General features: G+C 27.9%; 3 protein-coding genes across 3 annotated transcripts; 1 reads left to right on the top strand and 2 right to left on the bottom strand.

Annotated features, from left to right (window-relative positions):
* Positions 1-4,836: 4,836 nt before the first annotated feature.
* On the bottom strand, positions 4,837-17,069 carry LOC145763873 (coiled-coil and C2 domain-containing protein 2A-like). Its single transcript, XM_082575414.1, has 26 exons — positions 16,640-17,069; positions 15,976-16,043; positions 15,593-15,742; positions 15,333-15,434; positions 14,890-15,170; positions 14,492-14,714; positions 13,879-14,143; positions 13,317-13,545; positions 13,004-13,203; positions 12,787-12,921; positions 12,538-12,627; positions 12,197-12,329; positions 11,763-12,001; positions 11,086-11,604; positions 10,617-10,827; positions 10,398-10,501; positions 9,837-10,071; positions 9,060-9,303; positions 8,642-8,828; positions 8,134-8,396; positions 7,674-7,836; positions 7,197-7,349; positions 6,603-6,752; positions 5,944-6,093; positions 5,714-5,822; positions 4,837-5,341 (listed from the first exon to the last, which is right to left on the bottom strand). The coding sequence occupies exons 1-26, from the start codon at positions 16,910-16,912 to the stop codon at positions 5,094-5,096; spliced, it is 5,124 nt and encodes a 1,707-aa protein (XP_082431540.1). The 5' UTR covers positions 16,913-17,069; the 3' UTR covers positions 4,837-5,093.
* A 327-nt stretch (positions 17,070-17,396) lies between these two features.
* LOC145755413 (zinc finger protein 474-like) lies at positions 17,397-21,571 on the top strand. The gene is made up of 10 exons (XM_082571649.1): positions 17,397-17,648; positions 18,070-18,188; positions 18,327-18,441; positions 18,573-18,753; positions 18,874-19,149; positions 19,294-19,462; positions 19,682-19,778; positions 20,151-20,270; positions 20,432-20,639; positions 20,978-21,571. The coding sequence occupies exons 1-10, from the start codon at positions 17,499-17,501 to the stop codon at positions 21,127-21,129; spliced, it is 1,587 nt and encodes a 528-aa protein (XP_082427775.1). The 5' UTR covers positions 17,397-17,498; the 3' UTR covers positions 21,130-21,571.
* A 231-nt stretch (positions 21,572-21,802) lies between these two features.
* Positions 21,803-26,898, bottom strand: LOC145761560 (solute carrier family 2, facilitated glucose transporter member 5-like). The gene is made up of 11 exons (XM_082574590.1): positions 26,744-26,898; positions 26,483-26,614; positions 26,196-26,327; positions 25,708-25,843; positions 25,015-25,136; positions 24,693-24,793; positions 23,900-24,047; positions 23,489-23,683; positions 23,087-23,234; positions 22,688-22,845; positions 21,803-22,357 (listed from the first exon to the last, which is right to left on the bottom strand). Exons 1-11 carry the CDS (start codon positions 26,861-26,863, stop codon positions 22,160-22,162), a joined length of 1,590 nt encoding a protein of 529 aa, XP_082430716.1. The 5' UTR covers positions 26,864-26,898; the 3' UTR covers positions 21,803-22,159.
* Positions 26,899-26,989: the final 91 nt, after the last annotated feature.

Below are 26,989 nucleotides of genomic sequence, written 5' to 3'. Positions count from 1 at the left end.
ATTTTTGCAAAATGTTTTATCTTGAATGGTAGTTAGGCTAATGCGCGCCTAATTAAATATAAAATTTCAGATTTTGAGATTTCATAAATTTTTAATAAAAGTTTCATAACTTTTATGAATATTAATATTTTCGAAAAATATTTTGTAAACACGGTAATTGGACCTGTGCAGTTCTAACACAACAATTATTTTTCGATTTAAAATTCTTTATTTTTTTTTTTTAAATTTGTATGCAATATCATTGGCCAAAAATATCACGTGACCTAATTAAACCCAAAATTAAAATTACCTCAAACTTTTATTTTACTGAGAATTTTTGCGAAATGTTTTATCTTGAATGTTAGTTAGGCCAATGCGCGTCTAATAAAATACAAAATTTTAGGTTTTGAGATTTCATAAATTTTTAATAAAAATATCATAACTTTTATGAATATTAATATTTTAGAAAAATATTATGTAAACACGGTAATCGGACCTGTGCGATTCTAACACAGCAATTATTTTTCGATTTAAATTTTTTTATTTTTTTTCAAAAAATTTGTATGCAATATCATTGGCCAAAAATATCACGTGACCTAATGAAAACCAAAATAAAAATTACCTCTATGTTTTTTTTTCTTGAAAATTTTTGCGAAATGTTTTATCTTGAATGTTAGATAGGCCAATGCGCATCAAATAAAATACAAAGTTTTAGGTTTTAAGATTTCATAAATTTTTAATAAAAGATTCATAACTTTTATGAATATTAATATTTTTGAAAAATATTTTGTAAACACGGTAATTGGACCTGTGTGGTTCTAACACAACAATTATTTTTCGATTTAAAATTTTTAATTTTTTTTTAAAAAATTTGTATGCAATCTTATTGGCCAAAGATATCACGTGACCTAATTAAACTCAAAATAAAAATTATCTCAAACTTTTGTTCTACTCAAAATTTTTGCAAAATGTTTTATCTTGAATGGTAGTTAGGCTAATGCGCGCCTAATTAAATATAAAATTTCAGATTTTGAGATTTCATAAATTTTTAATAAAAGTTTCATAACTTTTATGAATATTAATATTTTCGAAAAATATTTTGTAAACACGGTAATTGGACCTGTGCAGTTCTAACACAACAATTATTTTTCGATTTAAAATTCTTTATTTTTTTTTTTAAATTTGTATGCAATATCATTGGCCAAAAATATCACGTGACCTAATTAAACCCAAAATTAAAATTACCTCAAACTTTTATTTTACTGAGAATTTTTGCGAAATGTTTTATCTTGAATGTTAGTTAGGCCAATGCGCGTCTAATAAAATACAAAATTTTAGGTTTTGAGATTTCATAAATTTTTAATAAAAGTATCATAACTTTTATGAATATTAATATTTTAGAAAAATATTATGTAAACACGGTAATCGGACCTGTGCGATTCTAACACAGCAATTATTTTTCGATTTAAATTTTTTTATTTTTTTTCAAAAAATTTGTATGCAATATCATTGGCCAAAAATATCACGTGACCTAATGAAAACCAAAATAAAAATTACCTCTATGTTTTTTTTTCTTGAAAATTTTTGCGAAATGTTTTATCTTGAATGTTAGATAGGCCAATGCGCATCAAATAAAATACAAAATTTTAGGTTTTAAGATTTCATAAACTTTTAATAAAAGATTCATAACTTTTATGAATATTAATATTTTTGAAAAATATTTTGTAAACACGGTAATTGGACCTGTGCGGTTCTAACACAACAATTATTTTTCGATTTAAAATTTTTAATTTTTTTTTAAAAAATTTGTATGCAATCTTATTGGCCAAAGATATCACGTGACCTAATTAAACCCAAAATAAAAATTATCTCAAACTTTTGTTCTACTCAAAATTTTTGCAAAATGTTTTATCTTGAATGGTAGTTAGGCTAATGCGCGCCTAATTAAATATAAAATTTCAGATTTTGAGATTTCATAAATTTTTAATAAAAGTTTCATAACTTTTATGAATATTAATATTTTCGAAAAATATTTTGTAAACACGGTAATTGGACCTGTGCAGTTCTAACACAACAATTATTTTTCGATTTAAAATTCTTTATTTTTTTTTTTTTAAATTTGTATGCAATATCATTGGCCAAAAATATCACGTGACCTAATTAAACCCAAAATTAAAATTACCGTAAACTTTTGTTTTACTGAGAATTTTTGCGAAATGTTTTATCTTGAATGTTAGTTAGGCCAATGCGCGTCTAATAAAATACAAAATTTTAGGTTTTGAGATTTCATAAATTTTTAATAAAAGTATCATAACTTTTATGAATATTAATATTTTCGAAAAATATTATTGTTGAGTGGGGGAACCCCACAGATAATTGCTCACTTGTTCTTACATCTTATAAATAAATATCTTACTATTTGTGGTGCGTACAACTTTTAAAAGAATAATTTAAAAAATTTAACTTTGAAGTAAATTTTAAAAATTATTACCGTATCAAATTATCAAATGTAATATGACATGTCCCCTTCAAGCTAAAGTCCTAAGATATAACCTTATTTTGTTAGTGGGGAACCCACAAATAATTGTACATTTGCTCTTAAATCTTATGAATAAATATCTTACTATTTGTGGTGCGTAATAATTTAAAAAAAATAAGTTTTAAAATTTTACTTTTATGAAAACTTTAAATATCATTACCGTAACATATTATCAAATTTAATATGACACGGCCCATTCAAGATAAATTAATGAGAAATATGCTTACATTGTTCAGTGGGATGAACCCCACAGGTAATTGCACATTTGCTCTTATATCTTATAAATAAATATCTTACTATTTGTGGTGCGTAATAATTTTATAAAAATAATTTCAAAAATTCATCTTTTAAGGAAATTTAAAAAATTATTACGGTATCATATTATCAAATGTAATATGACACGTCCCCTTTAAGCTAAAGTCATAAGACATTAGATTAAATTGTTGAGTCGGGGGGACCCCACAGATAATTGCACATTTGCTCTTACATCTTATAAATAAATATCTTACTATTTGTGGTGCGTAATAATTTTATAAAAACAATTTTTAAAATTTAACTTTTAAGGAAATTTAAAAAATTATTATCGTATCATATTATCAAATGTAATATGACACGTCCCCTTTAAGCTAAAGTTACGAGACATTAGCTTAAATTGTTGAGTAGGGCGACCCCACAGTTAAATGCACACTTGTTCTTACATCTTATAAATAAATATCTTACTATTTGTGGTGCGTAATAATTTTAAAGAAAGTAATTTTTAAAATTTAACTTTCAAGAAAACTTTAAAAATTATTGTCGAACCTGTTAACTTTTGTCAAATTGTGCCTCAGTTGATACAAGTTCGTTATCTAAAATTTTTTAAATCTAAGTTTATAAATGTTAGGAATTACCGTCTTTTTACCGTATCATATTAACAAATTTAATATGACACGTCCCCTTCAAGCTACCCCACAGATAATTGAAAATTTGCTCTAACATCTTATAAATAAATATCTTACTATTTGTGGAGCGTAATAATTTTATAAGAACAATTTTAAAAATTTAACTTTTAAGAAAATTTTAAAAATTATTACCGTATCATATTATCAAATGTAATATGACACGTCCCCTTCAAGCTAAAGTCATAAGACATTAACTTGAATTGTTGGGTGCGGGATGCCACAGGGAATTCACAGATAATTGCACATTTGTTCTTACATGTTATAAATAAATATCTTTCTATTTGTGGTGCGCAATAATTTTAAAGAAAATAATTTAAAAAATTTTACTTTTATGAAACTTTAAAAATTATTATCGAACATGTTAACTTCTGTTAAATTGTTCTTCCGTTGATACCAGTTCGTTATATAAATTTTTTTAAATCTAAGTCTAAAAATGTTTTGGAATTACCTCATTTTTCCATATCACAATATTAAATGGAGTATAACACGTCCATATTAAGCTAAAGTCATAAGACATTACTTTAACTTGTTAGGGGTGGCACCCCACAGATAATTGCACATTTGCTCTTACATCTTACAAATAAAAATTTTACTATTTGTGGTGCGTAATAATTAAAAAAAAAATTTATAGATTTAAATTTTAAGGAAACTTTAAAATTTATAACCGTATCATATTATCAAATGTAATACGGCACGTCTCTTTCAAGCTAAATTTATACGACATTAGCTTAAGTTGTTAAGCGGGAGGGACCCACAGATCAATGCACATATGCTCTTACATCTTATAAATAAATATCTTACTATTTGTGGTGCGTAATAATTTTAAAGAAAATAAGTTTTAAAATTTTACTTTTATAAAAACTTTCAATATTATTACCGTGTCATATTATCAAATGTAATATGACACGTCCCCTTCAAACTAATTTCATAAGACATTAGCTTAGATTGTTGAGTGGGGGGACCCCACAGATAATTGCACATTTGCTCTTACATCTTATAAATAAATATCTTACTATTTGTGGTCCGTAATAATTTTGAAGAAAGTAATTTTAAAAATTTAACTTTCAAGGAAACTTTAAAAATTATTGTCGAATCTGTTAACTTTTGTCAAATTGTGCCACCGTTGATATAAGTTCGTTATCTAAAATTTTTTAAACATAAGTTTATAAATGTTAGGAATTACCGTCTTTTTACCGTATCATATTAACAAATGTAATATGACATGTCCCCTAAAGACATTAAAGTCAAAAGACATTAGCTTAAATTGTTGTAGGGGGACCCCACAGACAATTGCACATGTTTGTTATATCAAATTTAATTTATTTTACTAATTTAAATAAAAAACTATAAAAAATAAACTTTGGAAAAAGTCGCGCATCAAATAAAAAAGCAAAACAAAAAATATTTAAAATCAACAAAAGTATTTTGTGTAGTTATTTATAAAACAAAGCATATTTCAAAATTAATAAAATACTACGACTAATAATTATTAAAAAAAAGGTTTAAATAAATATCAGAAAAAATGTCTTTTTTAATAAAAAAAAATTGTTTTTACTTAAAAAAAAAAATTTAAAAAAATTTAAAAATTACTAAAAAAGTTTCCTTAAAAATGTTAAAAATTTCAAAATCGGTAATTAAATATCAGCCCGTTTGTTAATAATAGCAGCAACATAAACCCAGACTACAAGCACAGATGCCGGGTAAGGATGGATGTATACAGCCAACGAAAACCTGGCGTTCGGGTCTTGGATTTTGTACACTTCAGTACTTCGGACGGTTGAAACAATGGACTCTATATCAGTAAACGGTAAGTCCATTGGAAAACCTGTAAACTTCACGTCGCCAAGTCTGTCTAGAAGTTGTTCTACGTGTTGTGAGGGCGCTATACAACATGATAATGTAATAATATTAATTAAAATATACGGAAAAGTCCGGTACTCTGGCAAGCCGGTCACGGCGTTGGACTACGAGCTAAAAGGTTTCGGATTCGAGCCGAAAGGTTTTGGGTTTTCGACCCGCGCCAATGCCACACTATTTGCTCTTAATTCCGGCGTTTACAGATAGCTCAAACACGTTCAAATTACACACCCCTACCCGAAAAAAAATATCAAAAAACCTACCCCCCCTAAGGAAACATGGAAAAAAAATAAATAAAAAAATAAAATAAAATATACGAAAAAATTTTTGCATTTTAAGTTTAGTATACATTTTGAATGATATAAAAATAAAAAGGAGTGAAGTTCGTAAGCTTTACCTGGACTGTTTCTTGTTGGTTCCATACCCTTTAAAATATCATGAAGAATAATATTACAAAAACGATCCCATCTTGTTATATGACGAGGTCGCCACGAAAATATTTTGTCCTAAAGATCGAAAATTTTTAAAAATTTGAAAAAAATTTTTTTTTTTTAATTTAAATTTTTAAAATATTTTTATACAAATTAGCCAAAATTTTTTAGTGAACTTAAAAATGCCTATATTTACTTTTAAAGTTTGTTCAATTGTGTCTGTTAGTTTGCTAATGTAATAAGGATCTGTCACAGCGTAATGTAAAGTTTCAGGTTGAACAGTTTGTAATTCTGGTTTGGGGAACTTGCTCGTGAAAAGTGGTTTCCAATAAATTGGTCGATCAACCTAAAAACAAAAAACTTCTTAAACAATTTATTTTTTAAGTTCCGCAAGTTGTTAACATAAAAAGAATACAGGAATTTAAATAAAACAACAATTTTTTTTTGCATTTATTTATCCTCGATGTGGGTAGGTCGACTTTGCAACCTAAACATAAGGGGCAACATCAGTTATCTGGACCCAGTCTTAAGTTGCATATTGCAGTTTGGAGTATTACAGCTTATAATTGTCCCCTTTTCAGGGTGCTGTTTAAATGTTGGCTCAGCAGGAGTTCATAACACTTATGCATCTTACTCAAGCGAGCTACAGCATAAGATCAGTGGAGTTTAAACCCAAGACCTCATGTAAGGAAACCAAGTGATGTGACCACTACACCACTCTGCCGGTGGTAAAAATATGTAAAACAATTAAAATGTAAAAAATGATATCGTTATTTCAATTGTATAAATGTTCTATGCAATAGTATAAAAAAAACTATTAAAAATTTTAATAAATTTTAGTTTTTAAAATTTTACCTCCATTTTAACTCTGGATGGCAACTCTTGTGGTTGAATGTTGAACCAAATATTATTTTCACTCACTAAAGTTCCAATACTTTGTAGTGGTGATAAGTTATCAAGGTGGCTGTAATGTTCACCAGTGCTAGCATTCCAAATCAAATATTCCTAAATAAGTAAAAAAAAAATTTTAAGTTTTTTTTTTTTTATTTTCTTTATGATAAATAATTTTAATATTTTTGAATAAGTATTCACTATTAAGTGGTGTTTAAAATATTTGTAAATGTGGGGTTGAAGGAAATAACAGTGTGACATTGGCAAAGTTCAAACATAAAACAATTTGGTGCTTAACTTAATTGCCATGACTGTTAAAACACACTACCAGGCTAGTAGTGTGTTGTTGTCATTTCAGTAGATTTTGAAAAAAAAAAATTAACAATTTAAAAAAAATCAGTTATTTACTTACAGTAAAAAAACGTAAATAAATAAGAGATTATTAAATAGCAAATTACTTTTTTTAAAACCAAGTTAAAAAAAAAACAAAATAAAAATAAAATTTTATTTAGATTAATTTAGTACAGAATATAAACCACACTTATCAAAGAAATTTACTCTTGTAGCAGTTTCAACTGTCATCACATAAGCTGTACTTCCTTCAGGCACTGCATCACCCAACACCAGATAAGCTTTCTTGCCAAGATAAAGAAAATAGTTAAGAAGTAAAATTGCATGCTCTTCTTCATCACCACATAACATTTGCACAAACTAAAAAAAAATAAAAGATTAAATTTTAATTAAAAATCTAAAAGTTTTAAAATATTTTGACAGTTAGTTGAATGCAATTTTATAAACAAAAACAAAAAAATTAGTATAAAAAAATAACATTAAATACATTTATAGCACAAATTATGAAACAACAAATTGCTGTTAAAAAAACATTTCAAATGAATATAGACAAAGTTTGAACTTTTAAATAGAAATAAAAAAAATTTTTCAATAATGAAATTGCTAATAATAAAATATATACAAAGTTTTTTTTGCAATTTCTTTAAAAAAGAAAAAAAAAATTTTAAAATCATATTTTTTTACCTGGTCACATGTACTCCATAAATCACATATTCCAGCATAAGCAACATTATCAGATACAAACGGAATAAAAGAAACAAACCGAGCCAATCTCTCTGCTGTGGCTAAGGACATTGGATCAGAACCTTCTGTTAATTCTAAAGGAGGTTGAATAGGGTGAACATACCTGAACAATGAAATATTTTTTAGATTTTTTCTTTTTTTTAATATTAAATAAAAGAGTTTGATTATGAATTAATTGCTGTACAAGTTTGCAATATCACTTTCAAAAAAAATTTTTCAAAAAACGTGCTAAATATTATTGATATTGGCATTTGCAAGACATTAACATAATATAAAAAACAATTAATTTTGAAATTTATCAAAAAAAAATTCTGATTACAATTTATGTTTTATAAATATATGTTTAAAAAGTGCACAAAATCTTAAAAAAATAAGTTTTAAGCATCTTAACTTTAATTACCTGGTAAGTAAAACAGATTCTCCCTTAATATCAATCACAGTTGTTTTCACATTTCTATTTGGATATTTCTTGTTACACTCCATTAAAAAAGAATCACACAAACTTAAAACTCGTTCCTCTTCTTCGCTCTCGAATTTGTGCTTTGGCGCATCTAGTGGTTTTAAAATGGGTTCAAGGGTGACGAATAGGGTAAGGTAAGTACCACTGCTTGATTTTAACAATTGGTCTTCGATCTGGTCCGCTAACTGGTGGTGGGTGGTAATCTAAACCAATTTTAAAAACCATTTTTAATTTCATTTTTTTAATTATTCGTATAGGCCCTGTTTTTTTTTTTGTTTTTTTTAGCCTTTTTTACAACAAGTAATTATTTGTTGATCCAAACAAAACATGTAAATTAGAAAAATACGTAAGTGAATTTTAATAAACTTTAAATAATAAAGTTTCAAAAACACCACAAATACAAAACCATTTACAAATGTCAGAGATTAATTAAAAAAAATATAATCACCTCTCTTTCAAAACTGTACCCCAACAAATTAGGTGGGACTTTAATTCGGAAAGTTCCCTCAATTTTTCCACGTTGATAAATGGTTGAAAATGGTAATTTGAAGGAACCCAGCCAGTAGTTTTGGATCCTGTGAGTGACCACCGAACCATCTTCATCGCCATATTTCGGATCATCTTGTTCAACTATCCTAAAAATGGTTTTATCAAAATGGTTGAAAACAGTTAAAAAAAAACTTTAAAAAAAAATGGCCAAAAATTAAATGAAAAATACAAAATATAAGTTTTCCACAAACAAAAATTAAGCATAATTTAATATCTATTAAAAAACACATTAAATAATTGTACATAACCAGTAGCACAATTTACAAATTTTATATTTAACAACTAAAGCACCCAAAAAAAAATTTTTTTTTACAAACCTATCAAAAAGATTGATATACACAACATCATCAACAGTCTGCAAGTTAGTAGCACTGTAATCGTTATTAGGTGCTAGAAAGGGTACGTGTAATTCCTCATTCCAACTAGGGCTAGGTCCTTGAGCTACACTCGATGATATAACATTACCTTGAAAGGATATTGAAACGAATGGGGAAACAAGGTATTGGTGAACATCGCTGTTTGGTCTAGGAAGTCCAACTCCTATGTTAGATGAGCCAGCAACTAAAATATAATAATTTTTTGAGGGTAATATTTAAAAAAAAATTGTACATACTTAAGAAGATATATATAATCTATTGAAAGCCATTTTTGTAACTGTCATCAAATATTTTATGTACTTTGTCTTAAACATTACCTATTTATAACAAAGCCTAATAAACAAAATATATGTCCAATTTAGAGGCCTTAAAAATAATAAAAAAACTGTCGCATATGGTGCGTGAAAAAATTATCATTAAGTGCGTAGGGATATTTTAAACGCATATTGCAACCGAATTCTGTCATTTAAAATTTAACAAAGGAGAAGCTATTGACTAGTATATAAGATCAGCAAAAATTATTTTGCTTAAATGGTAACAAATTATTGAATATTTATGATAAAAGCCTAGACAAAAAAAAAGTTTACAAAGTGATCAATCCATAATTTACATATAATTTAAATAATCCATAATTTACATTTAAAACATAATTTACATATAATCACATAATTTAAACACAAAACATTATAATCACAATTTCATCAAAAAAATTTTTACCTGCCAATCTTCTGCCACCACTACTGGCAGCAGAGTGGCTTGATTGTCTTATTGGAACATTGTAACCTCTGACTACATTTACTAATATTTTAACCGATCCTTCCGACAAGTTTTGTGCTGTTGCCTTTTTTCTTTCCCTGCGACTTGCTTTTAACGGACGCCGTGGCTCAGCAAGCTTGGCAATACTGGCACCTAGTGTTCCAATATCAGGAACTTGTTCTTCATGAACCATATCCTTAAAAGCAAATTAAATTTTTTATACATTTAAAAAAAAAAAATTTAATTAAATATAGTGTTAGTATAAATACGTTTTATAACAATTTAGAAAAGATTATTTTTGTAATAAAATATATAATTAAAAAAAGGGTTTGTTAACTCCATTAGGGTAGTTCACTAAACTATATTTGGTAAATAGCATAACCTCCATATAAAATTATTAATAAAACTATTTAAAACCTTTACATTTATTGATTGATTAGGCCCACCCATTGTAAATTAATTACATAAATATTTTAGTAAATACCTAATCAATATAAATAATTTAATAAAGTAAAAGCTTACTTGTAAAGTGAAATGATGTCTTGAAGTATAAAATCGATGTAAAACTGCTTCTTTAACCCTCTGCCGAAATCTTAAAACTTCAAGTCTGTGTACACTTAAACTTCCTATAAGTAAAACAATTTTTACCTAAATTGGGGCATTTATTTAAACTTAATAATTTCAACCATTTTTGGCAAATTATTTTTTCCAAAAAATTAAAAAATTTTAAAGTAAGGTGACCTCCAGCAATTTTTCCCTTTCCGACTTGAAGTGAGTCCTTTTCCCTAAGTCTTCTCTCATAAGTCGTGAACGCCGAATCCATAATCTCAACTTCTTGTGCAGGGATCATCGTCATGTTCCTGAACTCTTGTACCTCCTTGTTACGAAGTTCGAGCAATCGGAATCGATTGAAATGTGAATATTCTTCGTCAGTGACAAAATTAAATTCCTCCTAAATTTTTTTTTATTTATATTTTTACGACTAGGTCACATATATAAATTTTTATAGGCCTATTAATATTTAACGCAACTTTGTTTTAATATTATTAAAAAAATTAACATTAATCGACAACTTTACTTTAATTTGAAAATAACTCTAACCTAATTTAAAAAATATGTTTCGTAACTGATTTGCAACAACAAAATTTCAAATTGCCTTACTTTGCAACAAAAAATATAAAAATATAATTTTTTGTACAAAAAAGTTTACCTGCAATTGTTCAAGTTGAAAATAATCAGGAGCATAAACAAATCCTTGACCATCTTCATTATTCATAAACGGGATTAACGAAGCATTCTCAGGGTCGTTGGGGTCCAATCGCGAATCCTTCACCCACTTTGACAAAGATTCGGGGTCCTGTATCCCATCAGCCCCAATCGCAACCACAGGATCAACACTCTTCAGTGGGTTTAACACAGAATAGGGGTCAGAACCACGATCAAAAAGGCCCTTGGGGGCTAGAACATGGCCGTTGTCATCTAAACCCCAGGAAACACTGCTTATAAGTTGACCCTTCGTGATAAAAGAAGAAGGGTTGGTGTCATTCTTTCTTAACATGAATGGGGTGTTGCTCCCTACACCCTCATGATCATAAGCATGAATTTGCTCACTGTTGAATTCTTTGACCCCCAGTTGAACGTTGCCAGAGTGGACGGTGACTTCTGGAATTCTGAGATAAACCTCACTGATCATAGTGTTTATAACTAACCCGACATCAAAAAATTGAACCTAAAATTTAAGTTTAGACCTATTAAAATACTATATTTTTAAAAATATTTAAATTTTTCTGTCTATTTTTGTATAAAAAAGTTGTCTTTTATTGTAGGAATCGAAATGTTAACACATTATTAATTAAAAATCAATAATATGAGAGTTTGGGAAAGTACCTTTAAGCTTTCAGGCCATTGAGCAATTCGTACTCGAAAAATAGAACCAAAATGTAACTTGAAATCTGATGTAAGAGTTTTTGGTTCGGTTCGGAAAACTTCTTTTCCATTAAAAAGTATTTTAAGCAAAACTGAAGATTTTTGCATCGCCTTTCTTCTGTTGGACTCAGGAGCAGGCACACTTAAGGTTGAAGTAATATTGGTAGTGTGAGTGAGTTCTAATGAAATTTTGGCCTCACCTGCACAAGTTTTTTGTTTTAAGTAAGAAAAAAATAACAGCTACATTTTTTAAGTCTTATTTTAAAATTAATTTTGTTATAAAGTTCATCATTTAAAAAAAGCTTTTACATTTCTTTTAAATATGTACATAATTATTAAATTAAAATATGCATCTTAAAAAGTATCATGCAAGCTCTTTTTTTAACAATTTTTACCAGGATTTCTTCTTTTCTCAAGTAAATTAGTCATGACTTGAGTTTTAACTAATCCTCTGTCAAAAGTTTCTGGTTTGATTGGTTTTTGAGGTTTGTCGATATTTCCAGCTATTATCATGTCATCTTCTTCCGCCTAAAATTAAAATTTAATTAAATTTAAAATTTAATAATTGTTACTATTTACAAAAAAATACATTACCGAAGTTTTACAGAGAGCAAAATACATTACCAAAATTTTAGATAAACAGAATAAATTATCAAAATTTTAGATAAACAGAATAAATTATCAAAATTTTAGATAGAAGGCACTTAAAAAATTGTAAATAAATAAAAAAATTTACATCTGTAGTTGTGTCCAATAAATTTTCTTTTGAACCTTGATTTATTTTTTTGCGACGCTGTTTCATTTTTAACCGATTTTTCTTCCACTCCTGAAATTAAATAAAAAAATTCTAAAAAATTAAGTAACTGAAAACTATAAAAAATTCTCAACATAAAGGAAAAAAAGGAATCAATTTTTGCAAACTTATTTCAAATACAAATTATAACAATTCAATGTATAAATGCATTGTATGATTTTTATATCTTACTCTTAGTTGATTATCATATTTCTTGACAGCATCTCTGTAGTTCTTCATAACGGTCATGTCATGTTCAAAAAACCTTTCTTCTACCTCATTAGCAACCTCCACTTCCCATCTCTCTTTGTCAGCTTGCTGGATTACCTGAAATTTAAAAAAAATTTAAAAAATGTTTTTTTTTGTAAAAATATTAAAAAATAATAATTTTTTTTTTGATTTTTTTTACCTCCTCTCTCTTGATGGTCAACTTGATACTCGTGTTATTGAATCCCTGAGTTTCTCGTAATCCCTTCACTTCCTTCCACTCTTCTATGATCCTCCTCATTAAGTCACGCTCAGTCGATTCGGCATCATCCAATTGGTTAGATGTGCGTCGAATCTCAGCCATGTAATCATTTATCCTCATTTCCTGTGCAGTGTTGCCATCTAATTTTGTGAAAATTAAAAAAATAACAATTTTAGGAAAGAAAAATTTTTTTTAATAAATATATCGCCCAAAAATTAAAAAAAAACATAAACTTTTTTAAAACTAAACATACTTTCAGAATTCATAGATTGGTGAAACACTTCTTTTAAAGTTTGCACTGCATTCCTTAAAGCAGAAAGCTTGTCGGTGTAAAAATTGATGTAGTTTTTGTGGCGTCTTTGTAGATATTCATCATAAAGTTGTGAAATATTAGAAGCAAGTACATGTTCTCTACTCATCAGATGGTGGTGTAGAAAAGTTACAGCACTGATATCTATTTGTAATTCATTTTCATCTGAGCTCTAAAAAATACAAAACAATTTTATTATTTGATTAAACAAAAGGTAAATTTTAAATTATTTTTTTATTGTAGCAGTAGGTTTCTAAAAAGTTTAGTGTCTAGGTGTTTTTATTGCTGGATTTTAAAAATATTTGCACAAAATTGTAGCATATATATAAAAAATAGAGTTCAATTTTTGAGTTTTTATTAAGCACAAATTTGTTAATAAAATAACTAAATTAAAAAAAAATAAGGTAGACCCAATAATATCCAGAACTAAATTCATGTAGAATATTTTAAAACCAATCTTTCCTTAAATTTAACCAGTTTCTACAAACTAAACAAAAAAAGTTACTTGTAAATATTTATCCTCAGTAGCTTGCATCGTAGCTTTAATATAAACTGTCTCCAAAATTTGATCAATATCTTCCAATGAATGAACCCAGGGCTTGGTTGGGTGTTGTTTTACTGGGTTCGGGGTGGCTATAATTTCCCCGTTTGCCCCAAACCACCCTGCCCCCTTATCAGGTTGACGTAAAAGTCGATTTTCTAGAATGTTTTTGTTTTGCTCCAAAACTTCAGGTTTTTCACCGACATAAAATCCTTCATCTTCTAGATAACTAAAAAATAAAACATTAAATATTTAAGGTTGTAGGATTATACCTAATGACGCTTAATGGCAAACAGAAAGTTGTCTAATTTATGATTATTTATAGCAATGATCTAAATGCACCTAATAAAAACTAATTTTATTAAAAAGCTAGTTAAAATAATAGATGTATTTTAGGATTCTTTTTTCGAAAAAATATAAATACTATTTAAAAAAAAAATTATTATTAACTAAACCAAAAAGATATGAAATATATATAATTCTTTTTTTACAAAGTTTAATTATAAACAATATAAAACTCAAAGTTATTTTTTAAAAAAATTAGATAAATTAAAAAAAAACATTCTGGAAACTTTACCGTGGCAGCACATTTTCCTGCACTTTCTGATGTATATCAGCAGGTAGCATGCTTGGAATAAAATAATTTAACAATTCTCTTTCCACTGCAATGTCATGATCTTCCAATTCAGCAGCAATAAGGTAGTATAACCTCCAATCCAATTCCTTTGGTACAATTTCCTGAATTGTTTTTTTAGCATCTTCAGGGATTGGTTCTGTTTGTTGTTCTGGCTGGTCACCTGCTTTATTAATAACATTTTAAGATTATTTAAATAGAAAAATCTACTAGTCTAACAGTGAATTTTTGTTGTTATCTAGCAACCTTCCGAAATTAAGCAAAATGTCATTAGCTGATATCTTAAACTGACGCAAATTTTACAAAGCAGAATTAAAACCAAAAAGTTGAAAAAAACTTACCATCTGGTGAGGTTGTAGGTTGCTCTTGAATAACATCGGGTGAAGAAGAGGTCCCTGCAACCTCCCCTTGTTCCGGTGGACTTTCCTGCTCTTCAGTTCCACCTGCTGGTGATGCTTCTTCGTTTGCTGGTTGAGTTGTTATTTCCAGAGGGGGTTGTTCCGGTGGTGGGGCACTGACTTTGAGGAGAGTGGGAGGGGGGTTGTCAGGGGGTTTTTCGTCCTCAAATTGCTTGGTGAAAAAGTCAAAAGCCTCGTCTTCAGTCGGTTCCCCACGAGTTTCTCTGATTTTTAATTTTATAAGTTTGTTTCAAATATTTAATTAAGATTTTTTACCAATTTAACTTAAAAAAACAAAATTTTTTAACAAATTTAAAATTAAGTTAAAAAACTATTCAAGCTCTATTAAAAGTTTTTTTTTAATTTTGAAAAATTATTATTTTTACTTAGTTTTAGCAATTGAATCCTTCCATTTTAACTTAGCGTTAATCTTCCTTAATAATTGGGTTTCCTCTAATTCATTGTATTCTTTAGTAGTTCGATCAAATCTTAAAAAAATAACATTAAAAACATTAAATCACACTTTTTTATATTAGGAAAATCCATGATAATACAAGTCCCTTATTAAAAATAAAATAATTTAATCATAAAACATAAATCTGATAGGTCTTTAAAAAAAAAATACTTAACTAGAAATAAAATTAACCTGGTTGATAAATTAATTCTGTCTTGTATGCGGCGGCCACTAGGTGTTCCACTTTTCTTGGTAAGCCGAGATTGAAATCTGTTTTTTAACAATGAATGTTGACCTGTTCGGCCTCCAAAGGGTGTACTACTACGACTATCACTTCTTGGACTGTAATAAAATAATATGTAAGTAAAGATTTTATCATTTTAAATCTCTGATGTAATTGATAACAAATAAAGTCTTTTAGCAAACCATTAAACATTTTAAAAATTTTTTTTTAAACAAGATTGTCCATAAATTAGACAAATAAACTTTTGGAACAAATATACAATTAGATGTATCTTTAGACAAGAAAATTATAGTATTTATTTTCATACATAATTGACAAGATTTTATTATACCTGCCAGGTCCCAAAGAAGGAGTTGGAACAGAAGTTCGAGGTGACATTAATATTTCATCAGTCAGCGACTAAACAAATTTTTACAGACAATTAAAAAAATATATATATTTGTCAAATAAATTCCGTTGTGATACAATATTTTTTTTGTATCTTTATCCCTGATGTGGGAAGGTCAAATGCGCGACCTAAACACAAGTAACATTAGTTACTCCGACCCAGTCTTGAGTTGCTTTTAGCAGTTTAGGATAATATATAGCTTATAATGGCCCGGTAATTAAACTAATAAGTGCTGGCTTAGCAGGAGCTCATACCATTTATAGCGCCTTACACAAGCCAGTCTGGAAAGTAGGGCAGCATGCACGGACAAGATTTTTTTCGGTGAAAAAAGTGCACGCCTGAAATTAATGTTTTGCACGCCTGACGCCTTGTGGTAGCATATTAAATTAAAATTTAAGTAAAACACGCAAAGATAAATCACGCAGGCACGCGCGGTCATGCCATTTTTTACGCTTGCACGCACAAGATCTCATTGAAAACTGCCCTACTTTCCAGACTGGTACTCAAGGGTGCTAAAGCATGGGAGCAGTGGGAATTTAACCCACGACCCCATCCTTATGGTGGTGTAGCAAGTTTTGCAATATAACTCTAAAAAGTTAATCTGTACCTGTTCGCCAAACGATTGAGCTGGTGAAAACACCTCACTGTCTTCCTCAATTTCGGCATTTTTGAGTTTTCGTTTTGACGCTTCACGTCTTGATTCCAGCATTGAAACAAGGTTCTTTCCATCGTGTTCACTTTCTTCCTCTTCCACATCCTCCATAAACGTTGTGGAATCCTCGATCACACTTGCCGACGTCACGTTAGCATTTGATTGTGCTGCCAAGTTCATAGCTCGACGACGAGCACGTAATTTATCTCGAATCGTATTTCCGTCCATATTTGAGAGTTTTCAAAATTTAATTTAAGTTAAAATGCCCAAATAAAGTTCAGATAAAAATTTATTTTCTGTTGCAGTCACTTGGGTTTCTTAGCTAAGTCTATTTTAGTTTTTTAATTGTGTAAAACCACATTTATTTAAAGCATCATTATTTAGGTCTATTTACAACTAATTTTTTGATTTGAAGTGTCTGCTAAAAATAAATCGATCGTTTATTTTAAATCAAGCTGTTTTTGTGAATTTAAACTGTAGAATAAGTAAAAAAATTAAAATTTCTCAATTTTTAAAGATGTTATTTCAGTAAAAAAAAAATGACAAATAAATAAAAAAAAACAATATAGTCAAGAGTTAAATTAAAAATTTAAAAGTAATTTGTTCGAAATATGTTAATTATACACAAAATCAGTGACGCGTATTAAACTTTGCTTTGTTTACAATTGTTGCTACCCACACGACGCCAAATCAAAGATTTTCGAAGAAAAAATGCGTTTATGATCTGAGTTTGGGCTGCATTTAGCCTTAATATCAACGTCTGTAAAATGGTTTAGTATATTTTTTTATATGTAGTGTTATACAGTAGACAATAATGGGGCCATCGTCAAAGTTTAGAGTTTGTTATATTTGCGGAAGAGAATTTGGTTCAAAATCGATAGGCATTCACGAACCTCAGTGCCTTAGTAAATGGAATTTAGAAAACTCGAAACTTCCACCCAATCGAAGACGGAAACCCCCACAGGCATGAATTTATTAAAAATTGAATAATATTTTATTTAATATTAAGATTTTTTGTTTTGCACTTAAAAAAACAAAAAACTTAACCCATGAGGTCGTGGGTTCAATCCCCACTGCTCTTATGCTGTAGCGTTCATTGAGTAAGGCGCTATAAACGGTATGCATAATTACCGGGCAATTATAATCTATAATATCCCAAACTGTTAAAGGCAACTCGAGTCTGAGTTGGAGTAACAGTTGTTACTCTATGTTTAGGTCGCGCATTCGACTTTCCCACATCGAGGATAAAGATATATACAAAAAAAAATCTGACCATGCTTGCATCTTTTCCACTTACCCTTTTTATACTGTTAACATTATTACATAATTATACTGTAAAAATAACCTAGTTCATGTAACACATAGTTTTTTTATTTTTAATTTAGAAACCACAAACACTACCAACATTACTGCCATCAAATAAAAAAGATGACTTTCAAGTTATTGAGCAATATAATACCTCTGCATGGCAAGCCGCACAATCAAACCTTTTGCCCTGTGACAGGTAATAATATGTGTATTTTTTTATACACATATGGATAACTGTATGAGTTTTAAAAATAAAAAAAAAATAAAGAGAGTTATAACTTATATCTTGACTTTCAAGTATTTTTTCTTCTTTTAAAAACTACTATGATTTTAGATGCGGTCGAACATTTCTTCCAGATAGATTGGATGTTCATCTCCGTAGCTGTAAGGGAACTGGCAGACCTAAAACCGTTACCTTATCTAAAAGACAACAACAAAATGGGAAAACTGTACGTAAAGTAATTTCTATATCTTAACTTTACCCATGCTGTTATAACAAATAAAGAATATATACAATAATTTTTTTGAGTTAAGTTTAAGTAACATTAAATATAAAAAAATTTTGTTTTGTTGTTTTTAGGTAAACCATCCTGTCGTAACTTCTGAAAACACATTTGCCTCTCTCGATGCTTTTAGGAATGGTGCGATTGGTGTCAAAAGAACTAAATCACGCTCAAACAACCAACCAATACTTAAACACCAACCAAAAAGAATGACACCAGTGAAACCAGTATTTTATTCCAACAAGGAAAATGAAGAAGGTGCAGACCAATGTGGATACTATAAAAACACTCTTAGCTATAAATGTGATTGAAGAGTTTAGTGGATTTTTTCCACAAGGCTATACTGGGTTTTTTAACCTTTCATATTGTAAATTTTAGATACACAGATTGTGGAGTTAAAGAAAAGTCGAACTCAACAACACCAACCACAGCACACAAAAATGCACTTAAATCCCCCAACCCAGCTCAGAAATCAACCACAAGTTAAACTTTCAAGAACAGAGCCTAAAAAATCCATATCAAGAATTGCAAGGCCAGAGTCCAGATCTCACCCTGGCAAGGGTATTAGGCCCCATCCACCTGGTATGGTGGGTGGGGTTAGACAATCTCTACCCAGCGCTGGGTCAAGAAGGGGGAAATTTAATTATAAGACAGGTTGTTAAATATCTTTTTTAGAAAAATAAATATAGACCCAGTTTTTTGTGCGACTTTCTAAAAACACTTGAACTTATATTAAAATGTCGTTTGGTTAGATTTCGGTGCCAAATTAGCAATGTCATAAATAATTTAATATTTTAGTTCAGAGCTACACAGAGATCACTAGCAAGGGAAAAGATAATGAAATGGATGATTTTAATCAAACACCCAGATCTGACATGTCCTTTAATGTTGACAGTTCTGCTTCAAACACCACAAATCCATCAATCGAAGGTTTAAGGGTTCCACTTAGAAGAAGAGGCACTTACAGGTTTTATTTTAATTTAAATGTAATCCTTGATAGAAAATTTATAACCTGTACAATAGAAAATCTTTTGCTTATAAACACACCAACAATTTAAAATATTATTGACCTTAGAGACATTTTTTCTACTTGATGTCCTATTTTTAATGTCTACACTATTTGCCAAATTATTTATAATTCTAATTTACTTAACTCCTTTTATGTAAAATTGGTTTATGTTTAAAGTAAAGAAGACATGGAGAAATCAATACACCGAAGGAATTCTGGGGTAAATTTGATAACCCTTGATCCAAGGGGGGCCCGTTCGTGCACGCCCAACTTTGTAAATATATTAACTTAAAAAAATTCTTAAATTTAGTAGTAATAAACATACATTTATTTTACTATAAGGCTAGAGTGTTAAAAATTTAAAAAAATAAATGCTATATATAGCTTAAAATACAGAAGTGTATTGTAGGCTAGAACTGTTATGTAAACACTCATACACATATATTTATCAATGAAATCAATATATTAAATTTCTTGTGCTTGTAACTTAAGTCATCATCACAATTCCGAATCTATTATTAAATCTTTCTTTGTAAGTGATTACACAAAGTTTGTCACTTGTCTGAACTATTACATATGTTAAACACTATAGGCATTAAATGTGATAAATAAAAAATCTTCTTGTAATGGATGCCATCTGTTTAAGGGTTCTTCAAGAACAAGTTTAAGAAGCCAGCATTCTCTTACACGAACTTCCATAAGAGAAAAGTTAAGCCTTAGTGCTGTGACACCAACTTTAAAATTAAATAAACCTGTAAAAAATAAGGTAAGACATATTTGTTTTCAAAACAACACTTCTGCTATGTGTTTTTGCAAAATTGGATTTATTTTTGTAATTTTTTAACGACATATTTTTTCCAATAGTATTAACATAGTCTTGTGTAATGGGTTATACTAAAATGTAAAAAAAATTTGTATTTATTTTAGAAACCGTTAGATCTTCCACCTGTTAGTAAATCAATACCTCGGCCTCCACCCTTTGTTTTATGTTACATTTGTGGAAGAAAATATGGTAGCACTTCAATACTGATTCATGAACCTCAATGTTTAGAAAAATGGAGAATGGAAAATAAACAACTGCCTTCCAAATTAAGAAGACCTGAACCTAAAAAACCTGAAATTCAATTAATAAAATGTAAGTTTTATTTAACTTATAAAAAAAATTTACATTTATTAGGCTAAATACAATTAAAATATGTGTGTTTTATGTTCTATTGATTAGCATAAATTACAAGTAAGTACTGGGATTTATACGGGTTTTCTTAAAATAACAAATGCCTTTAAGTGTACCAATTAACCTTATTTAAAACCAATTAACCTTAATAATAATTTATACTAATTAACCTTAATAAAAATGTTAAGCTTTAAAAAATAATTTAACAAACATTATGTACAAATATACACATTATACTGAGTGTATACATTATATCAACTTATGTAAACAAATTATAAATCTTTTTACTGCATTTTTAGCTGGAGGTCATTATGATTATAATGCAATGAATGATGCAGCTTGGAAAGCCTCCCAAGAACAACTACTGCCGTGTGATTTATGTGGACGAACATTTTTACCAGATCGCCTAGTAGTACACCAACGCTCTTGCAAAGGTCCCAGAAAATTTTAACTGTCAAAATTTTTAAATGAAAGATATAACATTATACTGGTACTGGTTTACACAAGAAAACAATATATTACATCGGATTTTGAATAAAAATATTTTGTGCACTTTAAGTTTAGCTATATATAATCTGCCTGAAATTTTGTGTTTTAAAATAGCTCAATAGGTTTTTGTAATATGGTTAAAGTTTTAAATCTTTTATTTATGTAATACAATATGCAGTAAACTGTGATAAAATATTAATGTTTTGAATTGTTCTATTTTCGGATCACTAGTAGAGAAAATCCTTCTTTCTTTTTTATCTTTTTATAAAATCATCTCCCCTAACTTAAACTTAATTTACAATAGTTTTATATCAAATGCCATTTTTATCAAGAAGTTTTTATTTATGTTACTGGATTTATAAATAAGTGGACTGTTGTCAATATTAAGTTTTAAATTTGTTCGTGTTTTGATACCCTTTTTGAGTTTATTAGATTATTTTTGTTTTTATTTAACAACCAAATTGGTATGAGAATTTTTTTATTAATGTTTCTTATAACAGTACAATAATTACATTTTTCATGGTATACTCCAAATAAAAAAACCTGCTCAATATAAGATAAACTTTATAATTTTAAATTCACAAAAAACAAAGTATATAAATTATTGTGAAGTGTAAATAGTACAGAATAAAAAAACTTTTAGTTTAAATGGTGTAGTATAAAAAAATAAATTGAACAGTGCAGTATAAGAAAATATTTAATAATTGACTAAAAAATAGAATAAAATAATGCAACACTACCCTATGCTGATAAATGATTGCAGCATTAAAAAATAAAAAACATACATAAAACTTTTTTTTAAGTAACACGAAACTCAAAAAATTTACAACACTAAACTATAGAAATAAATTATCACAAATAAAATACTTTGTAGAAATTACAACATATTTTGCATAATTTTAAAAATTGTTTATTGTATATATAAATAAAAATTAAAACAAATTTAATGAAAAAGGAACTTTCTAGATTTTTTTTAAATAGATTAGTAACACTCACAATGGAACCATCTGTGATCTGTCGTTAACCGGAACTTTTTCGCCCTTACTACAAGGTAGTTTAATATTATGGAAGTTTCTCTGGGTTTCAATAAATGAGTGACCTTTAGTTTCAGGCAGCGCAATCAATAGAAAGGTAGACACAAGTATAGCAATCCCAGCAAAGGGTAAGAAAGCATAACCACCCATTGCAACCTAATTAGCATAAAAATTTTTACTGTGAAACTGGACTGTAAAATTTAAAAACATTTTTTTGTATTTATTTACTCCCGACTATACAACCCAACAAAACAGTTACATTTGTTTTTCTGACTAGGCCTTAAATATGACTTTGTCAGTTTGGAATAATATTGATCCTAATTGCCCAAAAACTGACTTACCAAATGTTTAACTTTACAGTGGTTTATACAGTTTACAGTGCCTTACTTAATAGCATTTTCATAAAATCAGTAGAAGTAAAACCCAGAACCCTATGTTTAAAATCTTTGCAGCACAATTTTGGTAAATTCATTAAAAACAACTTACTTGCATGTAAGGCCATATTACCACAATAATAGTGAAGCTTAACCACATAGTTGTTGTTGAAAGAGAAAGGGCAGCAGCACGAGAATTTTGAGTGAAAAATTCAACTATACAAACTAATGTTACTGGACCAGGCCCAATAGCAAATCCAATAAGAAAACCTAAAAAGTAGTACAACATTTAAAGTTTTTAATGAGTAAAAACAGATCTTTTCTTGGTTGATTAATGCTTCTGAATATTTAGAGAACCGTACAAAAATTTTAAACAGATTTTAAACAACAGTTTTAAACAGTAATTTGTTACCAAATTTGTAAATGAACGTATTTACAAAAAATCATAAAAATTTAAAAATTAGTAAAAAAACATAAATAATTCAACTCAACGAATAAAAAAATAAATTACCTGCAGAACCAACAAGGGAAAAATAGGGAACCCAAGATGCTGTATCTTGGGCCTCAATAGTGATTGTCAAAACCAGTAAAAATATTGCCTGTATTACAAATCCTGTAATCAACAAGGGTCTTCTTCCCAATTTGTCCATAAGCAACGACTGGAAAAAATTTATTTAAAAAAAATTTTTTTTTTTGTAATAAAGAAAATTTTTTGAGGGGTTGGGTTATATTTTAAAAAAGAAAAATTATATTTAAATGATTTTTTAATTGTATGTTTAATAAAATATTTATAGAACAATTCAATATTAATATTAACAAAAAAATATTGCGAAATAAATATTTTATTTCATAAAAATGTTTCTACAATTTTATTACACAAAAATGTTTTACCAAACATCTTTGATTTACTTACAAAGAAAAAACACAGCAAGGCCACACAAGACACCACAATTATCGATGCGTAGGAGACAAAATCATCTGGAATACCAGCCAATGAAAACAGAGGATTCATGTAAGTTACCACTCCGTTTAAACCAGTGGATTGTTGAGCCGCTGCTACCACAACAGCTGTTATAATTTGTCTTCGAAGGCTTTTGTCACCTAATACCTGTGTTGTAAAGTATTTTAAATAAGATAAATCTAATTAAATTTTAAACAAATCAAATTCAAGCAAAAAAATCTTAACAAAAAGTGAAACTTTTATATTTTTTGTTGATGCACTTTTCTATATTTTTAGGTAGATACTTTCCCTTATAAAAAATTCAAAAAGGGCATATATATATGCCTAATTTAAAGGGTTAATGTTTTATGACATTTGGCTAACCTGTCTCAAAGTCATTCGGTGCACAGATTGAGATGACACTTTTTCTTTTCTTAATCCTTCCAACTCATTAGATACATCGTGAGTATTTCTTAATTTTCTTAGTAAGGTTCTTGTTCCTTCGACGTCATTATGAACTAGATAGAGATTTCTAAAAATATTTATTTATTATTTCAAAAGAATATATTTTTAATGATTAGTACAACTTTTTAAATACCAGAAATTTGGATAACATTTTTGTTTAGCTAATAAAAAAAAAACACCTATATATACTTATTTATAAAAAAAATATTTTTAAAAAATGAGTAACTTTAAAAAAATTTTACACAAATAATTTTTAGGTGTATTTATTTATGCTTCTATAGAATATACTAGTTTTTCAGGTTTTTGGTTAAAAAAATGATATCAGGTTTCATTTTAAATGTTAAACCTGATTACTTAGAGGTAAAATTTTAATATTTAAGTGCTAAGTACATTTTTTTTTACTAAATTAACAGAGGTTAATATACAAAATTATGAGGCTCGAACACTAAAATTTAAAAGGTTTTAATATTAATGTTTTAAGTTACGAGAACTTACTACTAAAATTAAAGGTTATTAATAGACAAAACTACCCTTTATAGCCGAAGTTACAAAGTTTTATTAAAATGTCGCATAATTTTATCAGTTTTATTACTATAGAACAAAAATTTTATAGGCTTTATATAAATAATCAAAAAAAAACTAATAAAAAAACTAATATTCAAACTAATAAAAAATTTAACTTTTTTTATAACAAATTTTTTTTTTATTATACCTTGGACTTTGCGGCATAAAATATCTAAGTAATAAAAACAAGAAAGACGGAATTCCAACAATGGCTTGGGAAATGGGCCACAAACTTGAGTTACCTAAAACCTGAATTTTTGACATGTTGTTAAACTATTTGACAAATTGTTATATGCCAATGTTAATTGCAATAAATGGAAATATTTTTTGTCTTTTTTATTTACTTAATATGGTCTTAAATAAAAGACACCTAAAAAAAGTCATTTAAAATAAATCAAATAAATAATTTTGTCTTAATAAACTATAATATATTAAAAAAATTAAAAAAAAGTGAATTGCATGATACAAACCTGTGGAAGTCCAAAAATATTGGCAGATAAAACGCCAACATTAATAAAAGCAGACAACAACCCACCAAATGTTCCTCTAAACTGAGCTGGGGTGACCTCAATATTGTATAACGGAGCCATACCTTTAAACATTAAAATGACAAAAAAAAATAAATAGATAAAACAATTTGGTAAAATGATAAATATTAACTTTAAAAAAACTTTATTAAATTTGGAAAAGTTATCTTTAAAAAAAAAGTTTTGTTTTTAGTTTAGTAAATCAAATATTAATGCATAAAATTTTTCAATTTTATCGCTAACGGTCTATAGCCAATGTAGTTTTAATATTTATGCTCAAAAATTATGAAATTTTATTACTAAAAATAAAATATTATTGTTGGAACTTTTAATATTATTGTTGGAACTTAAGTTTTATAGTTTTAATATTTTTAATTAAAAAGGCGTTGTTGAACTATAAAATTTTTATTGCAATGTAAAAATTTTAAAAGGTTTATTAGTAAGTTGAAAAATAAACTTATTTAAAAAAAAAATTCATGATAATATAGCACAAAAGTTTGGCAATTATAATTTTATAAATTTTTTAGAATTTTCGAAACAATTTTTTGAAAATAATATATATATATATAGTCTATACATTTTTTAAAATTTTTTTGTTAAATTTTGGAAATGTACAAAATGAATTAAACAAATTACCTGTTCCTGCTGTTGAGCTGACAATACCAATTATAATTCGGGCAATTATAATTACTTCGTATGACTGGAACACATCACTTAAACCAAGAAGTATGCTAGCAACAACTGTAGCACCATGCAAATAAAACATTGCTTGCTAAATAAACACAAAGGGTTGTTAACAATGTTATTTTTAACTTATTAAAATTAAGGTTCTCTTGTTAGAAAATTTAGAAATTTCGTAAAATTTAAATTTTTTGTTATTTGTATTACAATAAAGATTAAGTGTCTGCTTTGAAATTGATTAAATAAACTTCACACAAGGTATTTAACTAGTGGTTTTATATGTTTACTCAAGTCACCATCAAGTTTGGTTTGCATAAAGCGTCAACAGGCCATTGTTTGAGCAAAGAAAAAGTGTAAATTTACAAAAAAATTAAGTTAATAAAAAGCTGTGACAATACCGAACCCAAAAAATTAACAAAAATTTAAAAAATCTAAATCTTCACCAATATCCCAAATTTATGAGCTAGCGGATTGACCAAAAAACATCCAATTAAACCACCAAATGGAAAAGCAGCCGATATTATGACTTGTGTTAATCTTAGAGCATCCTCGGACATGGTGGAATTATGCCTGGCCTAACACAAAAAAACAATATATTTCAATTAAATATTTAAAAAATAAAGGTTTAGAATTCATATAAAGCATGCTGGTAATAAAGTCAAATATTATTTTAATATGTTTTATAAAAAAAATAATTTATATGAACAAAAAACATTATTTTGTTACATACCAAAGAGTATCCCTGTATGGCTTCACCAATAGGGGTTCTAGCAGCATTTACAGACCCAACAGCATACCCATACTGAAAAACCCCAGCAAATAAAACCAGTGTAACTGACCAACTGACCCAAAGAGACAGTTTCTTGTAAAAAAAATTAAAAAAATTATTTTATGAGATTTTTAATGGTGTTATAAATATTAATAAAATAAATGTTCGAAATGGTAAAAATAATTACATACAGACATATAAATAATATAATAAACTTTTCACCTGTTTTTGTTGTTTAATTTTCACATCACAATCTGCAAGGTCATTTTCTTGTTTGTCACTAGTACCATTGTTGTTTATTTTCGACAACTGAAACTTTTGCAACTCACTCCTATTATCCATTATATAGTGTATTTACAATGCTTTCTTGCTGTTTTTTAAATTAACTAAAAAAAAACAGCCGAAATAAAATTTTTGATGGCTATGACTGCAAGTCATAGTATTAGTAAAAATGTTCAAAACACGTCA

This window comes from Corella eumyota, chromosome 1 (genome assembly GCF_963082875.1).
Source record: "Corella eumyota chromosome 1, kaCorEumy4.1, whole genome shotgun sequence".
NCBI classification, from domain to species: Eukaryota; Metazoa; Chordata; class Ascidiacea; order Phlebobranchia; family Corellidae; genus Corella; species Corella eumyota.
The sequence above is the reverse complement of the archived record's forward strand: the minus strand, read 5'-3'. Positions and strand labels throughout refer to the sequence as shown.